This window comes from Athene noctua, chromosome 14 (genome assembly GCF_965140245.1).
Source record: "Athene noctua chromosome 14, bAthNoc1.hap1.1, whole genome shotgun sequence".
In the NCBI taxonomy this organism is placed as follows: Eukaryota; Metazoa; Chordata; class Aves; order Strigiformes; family Strigidae; genus Athene; species Athene noctua.
This window is the reverse complement of record NC_134050.1, coordinates 12,985,355-13,003,340: the sequence shown is the minus strand read 5'-3', so window position 1 is coordinate 13,003,340 and position 17,986 is coordinate 12,985,355. Positions and strand designations below refer to the sequence as shown.

Sequence of the window (17,986 nt, the reverse complement as noted above, 5' to 3'; positions counted from 1 at the left end):
TTATCTATAAAAAATCTTGCATTCTTTTTAAGTTCTCCATTACCATTAAGTATGAGAAATTTTCTAAATACATGCATAAAATTTCATGGCCAGTGCTTCTGTATAAAAAAAGACTCTGTTACCTAACATTCTGATTGCTTTTCATATCCATTTCAAAATGTTCCTTTTCACAGTTATTGGAATCTGGAACAGAAGATAAGAAAATGAATAAAATATTTATAATATCAGAGTCAGATTAGGGTAGAAAGTACTTCAGTATTCATGTATTTCTGACTGGTGTTTAATATGATATCATAAGTGAATTATGGAATCATTTCATCTATATGTATAGAAAATGTGTATGCTATTTTCTATTCTGGGATACAGACTTTGTCTTTCTCTTTGCTTTCAACCACAGCTTCTGTCCTGAATATGAAGAGCCTTTCCAAAATATTTTGTCAAAATGGTTACATTCCCAGAGAATTATATATGTACACAGCCATGCCATATTCATCTATATACATGCAACAACATAAGTAATCCTCTTTGCTATACAGCCTTCACTTGAGAAAAACAGACCTACTGAGGTCTGAACCCCTGAGGCTCAGGAAGTCTATGCAGTCTCCTGCTCCACGCTAAGAACCTTCTGGACAATTCTAGTTACTAGAAAACAGAAAGGAAATCTGCCACTGAGGGATGAAAGCTACGCTGTATGATTCCTTTCTCTCCTCCAACATATGTAACATATAAACATATGAATTCAAAACTATTGTTGCATAAGCACACAAGTAACTGTAGCTCTTGACTGATACTAGACACAAAAGTAATAAAACAACTTTGGAGATGGGATGGGGTAGAGATGAATGACCCAGTGGATGCCCTTGTAAATACCAGTCCACTGACAAATTTCATAGTAACTCCTCCTTTTGTTAGGAATTAGTCTGACATAAACAATACTAACAGCAAAGCAAACCATGTATCATGGCTATCTGGAGATAAGTGAGTGCCAGGAAAACAAGCTTTTTTTAAAGAAAATCTAGCTTGTGTCAATGGTACCTAACCCATGGCTTGAAAGCACTGTGCCTCTAAGATATCCTGGTGTTCCCAGCCACAGGAAACAATACGATCAAAACTGATAGGGAAAGGTGCATTTTACATCATTCCTGAAGTGTTACGGATTTGTGATTGTTTCTCAGGTGAAGGGTGGTAGTCATGGCTCTGGACAGAATTACTAAAGGGTGACTGCACACTGAGCTGAAGGAGCAGCTCTTGTGGCACAGTCAAGCCAGAAGATGTTCCAGTAGTGCTGGGTTCCTAATATTCATCAGCATTTCCATCAGCAACTTGTCTCATGAAATAATAGTACCTATAAAACTAGAGGGGTTGCAAACACTGTGAGCAATGCTGACAACTAAAAAATGAACTTAATACATCAGAGAAAAAAAATCTCCTAAATCAGTAAGACTGAATTGAGATAACTAAGTATTATGCTTATGAAGGACCAGATGACTGTAATAACAAAGGAAAATAACTGACTAGGGAACTGTTCTGTAGAAGGAACTAAAGGTTAATGTGGACCATTCACTACATGCAAGTCAACCACATAATGCTGCTGCTGCTGCAAAAAGGCAAATGCCATCCCGCAGTGTATCACCAGCGGTGAGGAATGTAAAACACAAGAAGTTGATACCCTGGCTCTGCATGGCACCCCAGAGGCCTCAGCCGCAGCTGTGGCTGTGGGCAGTGCTCCTTCACTGCGGAGCACCCAGAGTAGTGCAGCCGGAGTGAAGTGGTTTTAAAAAGCACAACCCTGAGCCATGAGGAGAGACTGAAACCATCAGATTTGTTTAGTCTAGGAAAGAGAAGCAGAGAGGGTTTATGCAAGCCATGATAAGAAGAAAAGTGGCTGTAAGAGGGAAAATGATGAAATTATGTACAATTTTTACCACATCCCTTGAGGCTAGGATAAGAAGTATTTTGTTGTAAATTAAGCTGAAATGTTTAGATTTGATATTAGAAAAGGATGAGTCATTGGAGATATATACCAAAAGCAGTGCAGTTTGGCAGCACATCACTGCTGAAGCCATCAAGTCCTACTGAGAACCTATAGCAAAGATTATGCTGCCTTTGCAAACAGTTCATCTCTGTCACTGGTGCACATAGTGACTGTATCTCCTCAGATGTCCCCTCACTGCACACCTTTAAACAGTGAGAGCAGGATGGGAGTTGCTCCCTCCTGATCCTTGTGAAAAGAACTGAATTCAGTGCTCCATCCTCTTGCACAACAGGACCTGCCCTTTGCACAGAGTAAATCTGTAACATCTGCTATAGATAGTGAGATTCTATATGTTGGGGATGCTTTCTGTGTGTGGTGTCACATGACCCAAACCAGATACTAAAAGCTGCTCCTCTGAAACGCTTAAGCCTGACTGAGGCACAGCTTTTTAGGGGTGCGCCTGATTCTTACAACTCACAGAAATGATTGTGGCTTAATTGTCACAATTTGGCATAGTGTGCATAAGAGAAGACAAATGCATCTCTTCTTGGCTCACTGAGCTAGGCCTCCTTTGTACTAATTAGAATTCTTTGAATAAAAATACAGCACAGAGATAGAAATATTAATTCATCTTTTACAGAGAAAAGCAGCCAAATACTGGCATAAGTCACAGGATAACAGCTTGATCCTGCAATCCCTTGCTTGCATGAATAGTCCCATTGACTTTTAGTGTTTGCAGGAATGAGGCTTTGCACTGTAGCACAAGGATGCTGGCAATTTGCCCACGAAACGAGTTAAATAAGGTCTAATTCTCCATCAAGGCTGAAGAAATAGGCCTTGGCTGAAGGGAATGTTCCACAGTAGACAGAGCCAAGCAAATGCACATACTGTGCAATATATTAACCCAACAAAAATTTGCTATGCTACTGATGTGAAGGACTTAGCAGAAGGCACATTACATTTCGGAAGTAGGGAGGGTTTTAATTAATTTGGACTCTTCAAACCAGCTCTTCAATAGTCATAACTGCAGGTCTCATTAACAGGAGTGCTTCTAAGAGAACTAATACTCCAGGTACTTCACACAGACACACTGATTTCTGGTTCATAGATGAAGGATGTTAAAAATTCAAGGCATATCATTTCCATGTTTTTCCTCCACAAATGAGATCAAACATGCTTTTCCATTGGATTAAGTACTCTGATAATATTTGAGGCTTGCTGCAAATACACATTTCTATGTAAGTACATTAACAAGCATACTGCTTTGCAATGCTTGCAATGCACAGTCCTAAGAAAGAAAGACCAAAAACCTAAATTAAATAACAAATACCTTCTTTGCTTCTAAGTTGTGTCATTCTGGCATTCATGGGCAGAAAAGAAGTGTTGCTGAGCAGTTCAGAAGGGCAATGCTGAGATTTTTTGATCGAAAGATTAATAGGTTCTTCTAGCACTTTTTGCATAGAAAGAGTTAATTCATTAACTACATCTTGTCCAGCAGTAGCCAAGCTGTTTTCTAGAGGATGATCTACACTATTGAAGTCTTCATTTTCCAGCTTCAAAGAAAAAAAAATATCAAATTTTATTAGTAGTTTTCTTTCTTTCTATCTTAAGAAAATAATTTGTAATCAGTCTTCACACACCAGATAAGGAAAGCTTTACTTACTGAAATAGTCAGTCAGTCGAAGGCAGCTAACAATAACATATGCTGTCAATGAAAGTGAATTCCCTTTCACTAGAGGAGTTTGTGCAATTCCTACCTTGCAATTAGTGCTGCCCTGGAGGGCATCTCCTGGTGTGAGGCCAGCGGCAGCCCCAGGACTCAGGTCACTTGGTGCTCTGCCCAACGCCAAGCTGTAGCTGGGCACCAACTCTGGTGGAGCATCACAGTCACAAAGGGCCTTCGGGGATGGGACAAGTGTTACAGCGGCTGCACCTTGCATCTGTGGCTCAGCCAAGCTAGATGGCCTTGTTGAAGGTAACTCCATTTCTAGACTGTTTGAAAAGCCCACAATGCTTAAGGATGCTGAACGCTGGGAAAATAAAAACCAACAATACGTTAGTAAGTTTTTCAGGAAGAAAATGCTACTGTTCTTTCTATAATGGGTGAGACACTGTTTCAGCTACACATAATCAACCAGCTGTGCCATGAGGTCTTGAAAGTATCTATTGTAATCTTACACCGGGAAAGGAGACACTTAGATTACTCTTCTGTGATTTACAAGACGTGTCTTCCTTCAACCAGTCCAAGGGATCCTGATTTTTAACTCCCTACAATGAACGGAGAAATCTAAGCATGTAGAATATTGTACTAAATCAATACTTGATATAAACCCTATAAGCTTCCATTAAGTTATTCCAGACAAAATAAGATTCAGATAAGAAATTTTATCACTTTATTCAAAAATCATCAGATGACTATTCAGAGAGAAGATTCAGAAGAAATAAGATTCAGATCTGACACAAGTGGATGAAACTATTGTTAATGATGCTGAAAACTTTATGCTAGTTAGTGAGTCTGACTCATTAAAACCTAAGGCACCTGCCTTTTAAATATTATAGTGTAAATCCAGAAACATCCTACATGTACTGAGGAAAGGATGTACATGTCTAGTTTCCAAAGGACGGGAATATTTACCAAAGTCTCTGAATACTTTTAGCAACATGCATTTTCTACTGTCACATGATTTGTTACTGCCAAAACCACAGAAATACTGTCATCCAAAACAAAGCAAATCCACCCGTCTAGGTGACTTCCTTAAGCTGCCTTACATCTAGGAATGTGTACTGAAATCAGGGCTCTTCCAGCATCCATATGAAGCAAATATAAGCAGTCTTAAGCAGCATGCAGATCAGTGTCATTTGAATATGTAATTTTCTATTATATTTCATTATAGTTCATTGCTGTTTCACCCTTGATAACTGACTGAATAAATCCTTTTCATTTGGCTACAATACAGTAAGTAGCACTCAGTGTAATATAAATCAAGACAAAAGAAATGTGTTGATTGCATCTGAATTAGAGTTTAATTTCATTGTTGTACTTAATTTTCTGCTAGGGGCCTGTGAATTAGAAGTGAATCTGAGACAGGACCCATTTTCTAAAGTTAGTTAGTATTTTTCTCAACTGTTACTCCATTTTGGATTTTGATACCTTTGTCCATCTTATTCCAACAGTCAAAGACAGTAGACTAGATTGAGTTGTCAGCTGTGCCTGTGTAAATCCTACATAATGCCAAAGTCAGTCTTTAATTCCTCTGCTTGCAATGCATATCACCTGTGTGCTAAGAGAACACTCTGCCCACATACTAATTTCCACCTAAGGATGTGTTTTAACTTCCTTTTCCTCAGTTTGCAATAAACACTACAGTAGGAGCTTTGCCTGAGCAGTGACCACTCATATTCAATGACAGAAAATAGGCTGCATTTGAGACAGAAAGAGATCAGTTCTTCTGCAGTGCTAGGGAAGTTTTGTACTATTCTACCACTCAGTGCTCTAGTAAGTCTTTTTAAACAGTGCTTTCACGTAGAAGGCACCCCAGAGACCCTGGTCTCTGCAGCCAGGGTATTGGCCATTTTCCTCCTCTTGAGGCAGAGTGTCCCTGAATGGAAGCAGTCTAAGCTGTAATAACTTCTTGGAACCAGCTGGAACTAGTCAAGCACCTTCTCCCTACCTTACATTTGAGCTGAAAACTAGAACACAGCAAACGAGGAAATGCATTGGTGGAGGCACAATTTTCCATATACTCTGATAGAGCATTTCTAAGAACGCTCAGGTTTCAACGGAATATATGTAGGTCAGAAAGGAATTCAGCTTTCATTGTCACACATCCTAAAGAAGTCTCCGAAGATGAAAAATGTTCATTTGCTGTCATAATTTTCTTGTGACAGGCTCCTGCACATGCAGTGACAATTGTGGCCTATCAAGTAAACATTTTCCTTTTCATTCCGTCACTCTTTTTATCACAAACCTTTTTCAGATGACAAAATAAACATGTGAATTGTTCTCACACCACTTACAGAAAATAACACAAAGAAGCAGAATTAGTGCTTGAACTGAGCAGATGGACTGTAATCAGTCTTGCCTTTTCCCCTTATTTCAAAGTCCACTGTGAGCATTAATTAAGTCCCTGTGAGGTAGTTAAATAATTAGTTAGATTCTCAAAAGCACGAAGCATCCACAAATTCCCATCCAAGTCAATAGGAACTACCTAATGCTGTGCTCCACTAGAAATGGGCATGCTGAGGCACACACGTGGCAGGCACACCACCCAAAGCTGCACAGCAACTTAACTGGAGACCTTGTGGCTATTCCCTTCTAATGGCTACACGCATCCTCCCTTACTTGTGTTCCAAGAGCGTGCCATCGCCTATTACGTATTGAGACCTGACCTGCTGCAGACCCGTCTGTGTGTAACTGTATACACTGCAGGTGAAATGTTAGCCCTACTAAGAAAATGGTAGGATTACTCCTGGCTTCAGTGAAACAAGTTTACTTACTGGGAGGAATTGCTGGGACAATTCCTAGTGCAGGAAAAAAAAAAAAAAAAAAAAAAAAAAGGCACATGCATACGACTTTGTTATAACTAAAATTTTTAGAAAGGTGAAATTCAATTGCATTGCATGGCTATATCTTTTTTACTCTTCCAGCTAGCATAAGTTTCTTCAGAGATCTTTTTAGATTATATAAGCCAATATAAAACCTTACTCTTGTTAAAAAGAAAAAAAGAATAATGAGGCCATCAAACTGCCATCAGTCTTTCCCTTGGGGCAAAAGTTAATTTTGTGGTTATTTTAATGATGAAGCAACATTATGATCTTTCAGTGCAAAATATTAAAACTCACAGTTAAGAACAGACACATTCCATTCTGATCCATTGGAGCTGCTGTCAAGTGTGAAGTGAACAATGCACTGGGAGCAAGGCTCATTAATAGCCTATTAATTCACTCCCTAAAATAATCATTTCTTTTGCCATTAGCAAAAATTTCTCTTATCCCTTGACAGTTCTGCTAGTTTTTGCAAATGGGATGCCTTTAAAGAATTGATCTCTGTTTTATATAAGCTCTATTGCTTTTACATTGCACCCTTTGAACAACAACAAGCATTAATTATGCTCCTGGGTAGAGGGTGGCTTCAGCTGTAGGTTAATTTTGAAACTTTTGACATTTTAATGTACAGCCTTGCATATCAAACTACATCTGTGTCATTATAATTGGAATTCTCATTGTCTTATAATTAATTGTGGTCTGATGGTCCTTATAATATAATGGCAGCAGCATCACCACCCCAAAATGCCTTTTACCACAAATTTCATAGCTATGGTAGTGAAAGGTAAGAAGAAAGAACATGCAAAGTGCCTTCAGAGAACAAAAAATAAACATATTGTTTAGTTCAAATATTTCTTTGATCACTGTTGCATTTAAAAAGGTCCAGTGTAAACATGCAGCACTAATACAGAAGAATTCTGAGAAGCAAATACTTACCTTGAAACACTGGGATTAGGATTTGTTAGGATTGTTTTGGCAAAGTCTCAAGGCTGTTGACATTAAGTGTCACAGATAAAGAAAGCTAAAACTAGGAACTGCCAATTCTCTTTGCTATAAGAGAAATAACACGCTGCAAATGGTTGCAGAGTAATGAACGGCTGCTATTAAGTGGAGCAATCCCCCTGGCAGCTCATTATGCTAGGAGGTTAAACAAATGTACTACTCCAATCCAGTTGTTTAACTCACCGCACACAGCAGCACCGATAACACTGTCTACACATGCTTCCTATTCGTATTTCTCAATTTCAGAATAGAATCCAAAGGATTTCTTTTCTGTATTCACGAGAAAAAGAATCCAAATCTTCCTTAACATTTTGTCTGAATAAACTGGAGCTGGCTTAAAGCAGAAGGAGGAAGAGATTGTATGGAGCAAGCAGCATCATGTTTTATTTATCCTTTTTTTCCAGGTCAAAGGAAAAGGTTTTTTTAAATTAACATTCTGGGAAATGCACCTAATTGCATGAAGCATGAACACATTTGTGCTGTAAGCAGCTCAAGTCTTTAAAGTCAAAAAATAATCTGATACTTTAGGAATTTGTAGGACTCTAAATTCCAGGCTGTTGTTGTTATTTCCTTCACCTTTAATCCCCTTAAAATTAATAGCAATTAGAAAAAAAATCAGCAACAAACCCACCCCGGTGCCGAGCTCAGATTCCAAGTCCTAGGGTTGGGTATTAAATTATTATTACTTTCAGTCACTAAATAATCACAACATGCTCAGTACAATACTAACAAAAATAAAACTTGTGCTGTGCCCCTCAACTCCTCTCCCACAATTTTTCACTTGCTTTTAGAAGAAAAAAAAAAAACCAAACAAACCATTAGTTAAGCACTTGCCATTGAGATGGAAGAGTTGTCATTAATAAAGTTTAGGACAAATGTGTTGGGGCAAAATACCCAAGAATGCTACCTACAACAGACTGAGATCACCTGTTCTCTCTGATAATCCTGTAACAGGAGCATCGGCATGTCAGAGCCTAGAAGTTCACAAGCATCAGGCCCCAGGAGAGGCTGAGAGGTTCCACCATGAACTGTCACTATGTTAATCTTGCATGAAATGCCACTATTGCATGTAACTGGAATAAAACAGAAGCCTCTCTCAGAGTGCTCCTTGGATGGCATGAAATATTTTCTAGGATATCCCTGTTTCAGGTACTTTATGGGGCTTGAGACAGAGTTATTGAACTAAGAAGCTGGGACTTACTATGAATAAAAAAAATAAAAAAAAATTAGAATTATAGCACTCTGTTTGCACCTTGATTATTATTTCTGGTCACCCTGTCTCAAAAAGTATTTATCAAAACCAAAATGGAAAATGGCCAAAGATGTAAAGGACTAAAGTATAGAATGGCTTCCATGAAAAAAAAAAAAAAAAAAAAAAAAAAAAGATACTAGAGACACCAGCAATCACTTTTCAGCTTCAAAAAGAAATGTTTGAGAGGAAATTCAATATAGACCTGTAAAATATAGTTATTATGAAGGTGGTGAAGGTGAAAAGATGATGAAATATTAGCTCAATGGGAGAAACCCTCAAAGGTTGCTAAGGAACGTAACCAAACCTGAGTTTGGCAAACGCTGTCCAATCTACTCACAGCTGATCAGTGTTCCAGAAGGCAGAAGCACAAGTGCCCAAGCCAGTTAGGTTTTTAGGATGAGTGGGGATGGTACAGAATGTTCACTGCCCTGGACACAACTCAACAGCTGGAGAAGACAAGGAATCCTCCCTCTCAGAAGTAAAGCCCCTGCTCCTAACTAGAGGAAGAGGTGCACTTATGGAGTCTGAGGAGGAGAGATGTTCAGCTGGCCCTGCAACACCACCAATATCTGTTGCATCAGCACCTGAGACTCAAACTACAAATCTGTGATACAGTTCTACAGTAATTATGACATTTCTTCAAATGCTAGGTACAACCTTTAGACCTCTTGCTCATCACAGCCACAAATGACAGATACATGTAAGCAAAACAGGGATTGTATGTCCTTTATTAATCCTGAAAACACAATTAGGCCAAAAATACCTTGTTATTCTCACCTCTGCTCCAGAATAGATGACCTCTCTGGTCCCGTGTGCAAATTAATAACTTAGCATCATACTATGTAAAACAACAGGAGAACCATATCATTGCAGAAGGCTGATAACCCTTTCCACAGAATTGTTAGTCTAATTGAATACTCATTCCTTCACACTGCAACTTAGCAATTCAATAGCTTGTATAGCTGTTTGCTACAGCTAGGCACAAGTCCCCAGAACAAAAGTGCAGGTATCACAAAAGTTATTCTGAGATTCATCCTCAGTCTTGCTGGCATTCCTACTGGAGAGGTTGGGTATTTGATAGGCATGGAGACAGAACAACTCCACAATCCAAAACAGAGGTCCTGGTTATGTGAGTGAAGTATACTGACAGGGGAGTGTGAAGAGAAAATTATATCCGTTTTGCACACAGACAGAAAACTTCCATTTCTAGTGTAGCATTCTTAAAAGGTGTTAATCAAGCCGAAATTACGCTAAGTGCAGTCCTTGACTTATATCAAACAATCAATCTTCTAAGTATAGAAACATGTATCCTGAACAAAAAATACAATTGACAGAGAAAGAATAGTTAGAGCAATACATAGGAAGACAGAAAGGCTGAAAAAATATCACCATTCTAAAAAGCAGTGAAACAAATAATAACAAGCCCCCACATAACTGAAGTGACATGTTTCAGCACTATACTATATACATGCATACAGAGCACATGGGCACAGACAGGAATTACTCTGAACTTTAAGACATCAGTAGCCTTGATGCCAATGTTTCTGGTCAACACCAGCTAGAAAACCCTACCTCATACAACTGGAAAGCCAAAATTCTCTCTGCTTAGTGAAGCATTTAATTTTTAATTTAATTAAGATTTAATTTTTGTGCTGATAGATGGTGAAATGTAACACACGAGGACATTTTACAAGTGCTTGAAGTGTTTCATCCTTGCTTCTCTACTTCTGCTTATCAATAACCAGCTTTAAATGTGAAGGATGGAAACTAGTGCTCATCAAAGTAACTTGAACAGGCATTCTTTGAACTCGCAGGCACTCACATGGCATATGAGTGCCTCATACCGTGGTGTAACGGCTACACTAGCACTTGTCTGGGATGATCTGAATAACGTTCTTGTGGTTTCCCTGTTTATGAGTAATGTTGTGATCCCAAACTATTAATAGCATCTGCTCTATATTGCTTCACACATAAATATGATCCCATATGCAGACAACTCATCTAGTTATCAATCAACAGTATCAAACGCATACTGTAAACATGTTTCAGAATTAATGCACAGATGTTTAATTACAGGGGCAACCAAGCCTTGCCCCCTCCAAAATAAGGGAAACCACTGGGCTAATGGAAGCTTTTCTTTTTTGACAGATCTTGGCAAACATATCATTAAACAGTTAATTCTGAACTTTGCTTCATTCTGGTTCACATGCAGGTTTGTCTTTAATGAAAGAATCTTAGAAGCCAGAGAATTACCTACTCCACCAGCAATTCTGGGCACAACAAAGGCTGTCAGAGTTCAGCAGAACTGCAGCACAAGACCAAGAAGTCCAATACCAATTATTGTCCAAAAGGCAGAATACAGTTCTTCTCCAAGTAGCAAAAGGTTTCTCTAGCCATTTCTCTACCATGTTTTCCAAGTACAATATTTTGGACTTCTCCACATTCACTTTTTCCATGTCCTTCAAGAACTTGAGAGAGATGAAATGTTCTGAATACAGGCTACGTGAAAATAAATGGACAAACACGTATATGGACATTTTTATCTGGAGATGAGCGTGAAAATATTTAATCAGGTGAAACAGGTGAAAAAGAAACACCCCTTTGCTCTTAAATAGGAACTGATCTCCCATTTAAACCTAGATTTAATATAACTGTCAGAAAAAGCAGTCAGATGTCTTTAAACAGCATTCAAGAATAATATATTTCAAGGGTTCTCCTTCATCATTTCCAGTTAGCCATTGCCAGTGCTGTCAGTACATTATGGTTTCATTGTGAACAGCTCGTTACAAAAGATCAATACAAGAAAAGTTGGGGTACTGTGTCTGTTGAATCTTGAATGTCCTCATTTCTTGCAGAGGTACCAGTAAACTAGTAAAAACCAGACAAACCTGTGTGTTCTGCACAAGAGCATATACTTCTCAGCACCATTGAAAAAATTTCCTTTTTTTTTATTTTAGAAGTATCCTCTTCTTGTTGCCTCCTCAACTTGTACAGAAATGAATTGGTCTATCTTCCTTTTTTCCTCCCCTTTTCCCATCAGACTACACTAGTCTTTCTCTTGCACATCTGCTTCCATTTTCTTCCCTCTTTCTGACTTGTCTTAAGCTGTTGGGAGTAACCTTCCTTTACAGGTCCAGAAGACAAATGAGAGCTTCTTCAACGTACATGTAGAAAAAGCCTCTGAAAGCTAGTTGGTTAGCATCACCATTAATTTTCACAAATAAAATACATATTTATGGTATTTTCACATAGTATGTGCTCAGGTTCATGGTCTTGCTCAGGCCTTAAATATACATCTTCAATTTTTACAGTCATACCCTAAAGTAAAGATATCCCTATCCTACAAAATTTGCATAGCTTTCCCCAGTCTTGTGCTCCATCATCAGAAGTTAAGGGAAAGAGCATCATCTCAGAATGCTGTGATACCATTGGCCTGATCCAGAAATTCCATCATATCTACAGGATTAAGTTAAAAATGGCAGATTTATTTGTGGCTTCCAAATCTAATTTTCATGCTGCTTCCAGACCCTCAGTAATCATTACCTTTCCATGTCTCCACAATTAACAAAATGATCTCCAACAACTCTCTGAATGGGTATTGCATCATAAATATGTTGGGTCAACAAAGCTACATGCTAAAGAAGGAGAAAATAACTTCCTTTTGGGGGCTAGTAAGGAAAGACAAGTTCTTCCACAAGATTCCACACCCAAATTCCAAGAAAAAATATCCATGAAAGACTTCTATATGGTATACAACATAAGTCATGAATAGAAGTAACAAGCAGATTTGAGCAACCAGAATATGAAGTGCTATTTGGAGTGTTTTAAACAAACAGTACAGAGAAGTAAGAGGCAGCTTCTCTGACTCCAGGGCATAGGTGATTTCCAGAGCCAGCCAGGAACTACTGATAAAGCTGAGCACTCCTGGGTTTATATTGCTTCTTCAATATTTAGGGCTTTCTAGTAGATGGAAGGATCAAAGCATGGCTCTATTATGTGCTGAAATATTCTAGAGATTGATAAATCTATGAGTTTTCTTACACATGAACAAGGAGAAGGAGTATAACAGAACCTTTCAGACCACCACATCTCCACAAGATTAAAAAAAAAATGTTAGCAAGACATTTTGGCTTACACAGTAATAATTAGTTGTAATTTCCAGGTCAACTATTCTGAAAGATTTCTCAGGCCTGATTTCATCCGAATATTCTTTTTTTTCTTTAAGTTTACTGCTGCTAGCATGTCAGTTAGCAAGTGCTGATAGTTAAATCCTTAGAGATAGGGACTGGACAGAATTTACTCAGTGAAGAAATAGGTCTTCTATTTATTTGCCAGTTCATGCTTAACAATCGTGCCAGCCAGATCTAAACACTAGAAGAGCTTATAGAAGAGCTGCTGATCCTGGCTATAGCACAGTGTGTAGGCATCTCACCGGGACATGCACACTAGGGTAGGCTATGACTGTCTTCCAAGGTTTACAAGCCATTTTGTTGACTTTTACTGTATTTTATTTTTTTCAACCTGATTGCAAATTCCAATGACATACTATATTCAATATTATCAACTAATGTTTTCCCTTTAAAAAAAAATTATTTTTTTTTTTTTAAATTCTTGATACCTTTCTCACTGGATGGATAGGTGTTTGTTGCAATGTGTTCTCAGGGGAGTGACTGCTGACACTGGCTTCTTCATCTAGTGACTGTGACAGGGAGGGACTATCACCTTTGTCAAGAGGAATTACAGTCTTCTGGGCATCCAGTTCAGTAGAACTCTCACAAACCTACAAATCACAATTAAGAATTTGTGTTTTCAAAATCACAGAAAGAGAAATGGCAATAAATTCACATCAACTCACAGCATACACAATATGACAAGACTGGAAAGGTTCCAAAACAACAAAGATGTTCGAAGTAACCCTAAGTGAAGTGATAAATGAATAGAGAAGGATTTCTCTCAAACATTAATAAATTAAAAAAAAAAAAAGTCAATAAAGCTGCTGAAGTGTACAGCTATTCCAAAAGCCTCCAGTATGCCCCTACAGGTAAGCCACTTTGAGAGTTATTCAAGGTGGGAGCTCCACAGAATTTACACAATGGAAAGTCTCAGCCACCATTCTGTTGCAATCCCCACTGCTCTGAATGAGTTTTAAAGCCACTTTATTGTGCACCTTACCAGCCTTGTAGTTTGGATGCTCACTGCACAGCACTGTCCCTTTTTCTAAAGCAAGATTCTTATCAACAGAGGAAAAGGGGAGAAACTAGCCCTGCTGACAAAGCTGTAACAGAACAGTGTGTATGAATACTGATGAAAATCTTATAGGACATGATGCAGTAGCAAAAGCAGTTACTAGTAGAATGGGAAATAACTCTTAGACCAAAGAAAAGGTGTTCTTCACTCTCTTTTCACTAATTATTCAGAATCAAAAGCGAATCTTTTTCAAGAACTCAGGACCTAAAATTTCCCGTAAAAACAAGTTGAAATGGAGAGTGAGACTACTGCAGTCCTCTGGTTACCTATTCACAAAGGAAGAATGGTGATGCTTTTATTTTCCCACCTGGTGCTCACCTTGTCTAATTAGAGATTCAGATCTTTGGGACTCAAGTTGTTTACGCAGCACTTCACAGAAAATTTTGGCCCAGTCCACATGAGGCATGAAGCCTCTGCTGAACCACAAACATAGGCAACAGAAAGTTCAATCAAATACATGAAATGTCAAAGTTGTCTCCCGTTTCTGAGCTTAGACTGACTAAACACAATACGAAAGAACTTTCAGAGAACTTACTTGTGCTTCATCTTGGATTTGTTGCTGAACTGGGGCTGGCTGCCTCACTATGTAGTTGATTTGACCAACTATGGTCTGTTGAACATGCTGAGGTGGCTTGGCTTGGTTCAGCTGCAAGTTGGACTGTCCTTGGGCCTGCAGAAGAAGCTCCAGATCCTTTTTCATCTCCTCCAGTTCAAACTGGTGGTGCATTATGTCCAGGCTCTGCTGGATGACTTGTTTGTGGGTGCTCTCATTCTGACCTGATGGTGGCGATGCTGGTGGCAGCTGCTGCTGCTGTGGTGGCTGCTGCAAGTGGTTAGATTTCATCTTCTGGAGATGACCGAGTTGCACTTGCACAGTTGATGTCTGCAAAGTAGTCTGTGTGCGGAATGGCTGTGGATGGCTTGTGTGAACTTGCTGAGCCTCATGCGATACAACAGCATAGCCCAGGGGTGCAGCCTGCTGCAGCTGCTGGGATGGTAAAGGCTTTCTCATCCTCCCAGACATGTTCTCTGGCTCTGACCACGGCTGTTCCAGTCCAGACTGCATTAGCTTCAGAGGCTGGGGGGCACCCCTTTGCTCTTTGTCATGTTGCTGCATGCTGTACTGCAGAGGAAAGGGCTGCTCATGCAGTTCGGGAGGTTGCCGAAAATTCTGATAGAGGCTTATGTCTTGGTAAGAAGGCTGAGCTTTGTTTGGGTGAGGTATGCTGAGGCAGTGCGAGCAACACACAGGTGTAGGACACTGAACTGCAGGAGGAAACTGAGGTGACTGACTCTTCACAGGCTCCAGTTGTGCTGCTGGTGAACGGTGCCCATGATACAAGGAGGTCTGTAATCCTGGCACGTTTCCACAGAGTAGCATATCTGAGTGAGAAATGTGTCCACCTTCCATAGTGAAAGCTCCTGGAAAAAACAGAAAAATTACTCCCTCCTATGATCTTGACAAATTTACACAACAAAAACTGTGAACAATGGCCATTTCCTTGTCTTCATTTCAAATATAAAAGATATTCAAATATCCCATCCAAACAGTCCTTCAACATACCTTCAAGACAAATTTTTCAAGATTTTTCTGTGATTTAAATTCATACCAAACTCCACTGATGTCAACAGAACTCATGGTTGAATTACCAGCAAATGCTTTGAAAAATTGACCTCAACTTATTTTTCTTTTAACTGATGGATAGGGCTTATACTTTCATTTTTCACTAAAGTATGAGCATATCTTCTCATCCATAAGCACAGGTACAAAAGAATGCTTCCAGGGTGAAAGTGACAAAAATAACAGATTGATGTTATGTAAGTGAGAACTGTAAAAGCTAGAAATAGAAGTGTCCTATGAACTGACCTTGTCCATACTTTTAGTCAAGAGAAGATTATTCCCTGTAATACTTTTGATAGTGTTTTGCCCCATCTAGTTTTAAATATCTTAAAATGGGAAGAGAACCAATCTTTTAGATCATTGATCAGCCCACCGGGCTGAATTTACTGTAAAAACCCAACACAGTTGGGAAGTTTATAGCTGGTGGGAAACAAAGTCACAGTATGCACATTCATTATACAAATAACACTGTAATTTTTATACAGCCAGTGTCTTAAAGCCATCGTTGTGCCCGTTAATTGTTAATGTCTCAAGCATTGCTCAGGTCCCTTGGCCCCCGAGATACTAAAGGATGTGAGGGGCTGGGCATGACTGAGCTCGGCTCCCCCTGGGGAAGGCAGAGGAAATAGCACAAGGCCCACTGCAGATACTCCGTTCCACCCAGGGTACTCCTTACAGGACTGCCAGTCACAGTGCAGTACAGAGCTATTGCTTGCTCGCACAGAACTGAATTTCAAATCCATTGGGCAAAGTCAAGGCTGTTTGATAGCCAATGACGCTTCACTTAAGGTCATTTCAATTAAAAGTTATTTGTTTAGCCCTGCACAGTGTTTCCACTAAACTAGTAGCTGTGTTCTTACATTGTGATTTTGTAAGACCATCAAAGATGATTATATATTTCTAAGTAACATTTATAAGGTAATAATTTTATATAATGTCTTTTAATAGGTGAATTGATATAAGTGGAGGGAAAAAAATGAAAGTTCAGCCACACTAGCTTTTCTTCAGAATGTGACAAAAAATACAAAACTGGAAGTCAAAATTTAAAAAAAAAAAAAAAGAAAAAAAGAGAGAGAGCACTTTAGGGAAAGTACTGTATTGTCTCTATGTGTCTTGTCTAGCTTTTGGCACTTGCCTAATAAACAAAAATATATTTTTCTTACCCAAATTGGCCAGTTGTTTAGTCCAGTAGGAGGGATCCCAAGTAAATCTGATCTTCAGCGGAGGGCCTATGTCTGTGTCACAGTTTGTCTCCAACAAGCGCTGGATCTGAAATACTATCTGGTAACAAATCAAAGGATGATGATTTTATTCACAATTATAAGACTATGAAAATACTTTATTCGAGAAACATTAAATCCTTAAAACAGTTCTCATATTTAGTGCACAATTTCAATTTACTGAGAAAATAAATTGTTCTTACCAGTTCTTTACTGAAGAGAAATGGTATGCTTTTTTTACTGCACACTGCCCAGCTGATGAAGTTCTGCACATGTTCTACCTGTCTGCTTAAAACCACAACACCTTGCAGCTGTTGCTCCAATTTCTGCTTCCTTTCACTGGTGATTTTCTGTTAATAATGTGAATCAGTAGAAGATATTTGTCATTCTTCAGACACACATAATGCATACAATCATTGGCACTACATTATGCATTACTTGCAGGGACACTTATTTAGAATTTCTTTAAACCATCAATCATAAAAAGAAAGCAAATCTTATTCAACAGATATGTCTGAATTCAGGGAAAACAATTACTTCTCCAGGAGCAAATAATCTACATTGTCCTGGCCTTGGTTTAACAGAATCACATAGCCCAGGAAAGCTGTAGAAGTTGGATCAAATTTGCTCCTGGACTGCTTTCTTGTCTCTTACAATACACAACAGAAGAGACCCAAGAAGGAATATAAAAAGAGGGGAATCATGCAGCATGTCCTCAGAATGGTCTTCCAGTCTCCATTCTTCTCAGTCTCAAAGACAGAGGCTACATTATGACCCTCAGCATATTTTTCTATGAATTTGTCTAATTATTTTTGGACCCATGCATAATATCTTGCAGCAAGGAGTTCCACACATTTACCATTTATGTAAAGAACTATCTGCCCTTGTTTGATTTGAACCCAGCACCTCCCAGTTGCATTTGATGCCCCCTACATGGACTTCAACACAGCACTGTGCATATTATTTTAAGTGTATGCACAGTCTGGTTGTGGTTATAGATAACTCAGGCAAACACTGAGATGTTCTCAGATCACATGAACACTGAATTTACTTAATCTTTAGTAATACTGAAATGAGAACATATGTTTCTCTTTTTTGTAAAGCTACTTAGCCGAGTTGCCATA

The 17,986-nt window shown here is 38.8% G+C and overlaps 1 protein-coding gene across 1 annotated transcript in view; it reads right to left on the bottom strand.

Annotated features, from left to right (window-relative positions):
• Positions 1-17,986, bottom strand: part of TRIM66 (tripartite motif containing 66) — a 50,528-nt gene that overhangs the window by 8,324 nt on the left and 24,218 nt on the right. The window contains exons 7-13 of the mRNA XM_074918143.1: positions 17,066-17,212; positions 16,806-16,923; positions 14,557-15,443; positions 13,393-13,554; positions 3,733-4,005; positions 3,306-3,528; positions 123-183 (exon numbers count right to left, since the gene is read on the bottom strand). Coding sequence (XP_074774244.1) covers positions 123-183; positions 3,306-3,528; positions 3,733-4,005; positions 13,393-13,554; positions 14,557-15,443; positions 16,806-16,923; positions 17,066-17,212 — 1,871 coding nt within the window. The remainder of the gene's footprint in view (positions 1-122; positions 184-3,305; positions 3,529-3,732; positions 4,006-13,392; positions 13,555-14,556; positions 15,444-16,805; positions 16,924-17,065; positions 17,213-17,986) is intronic.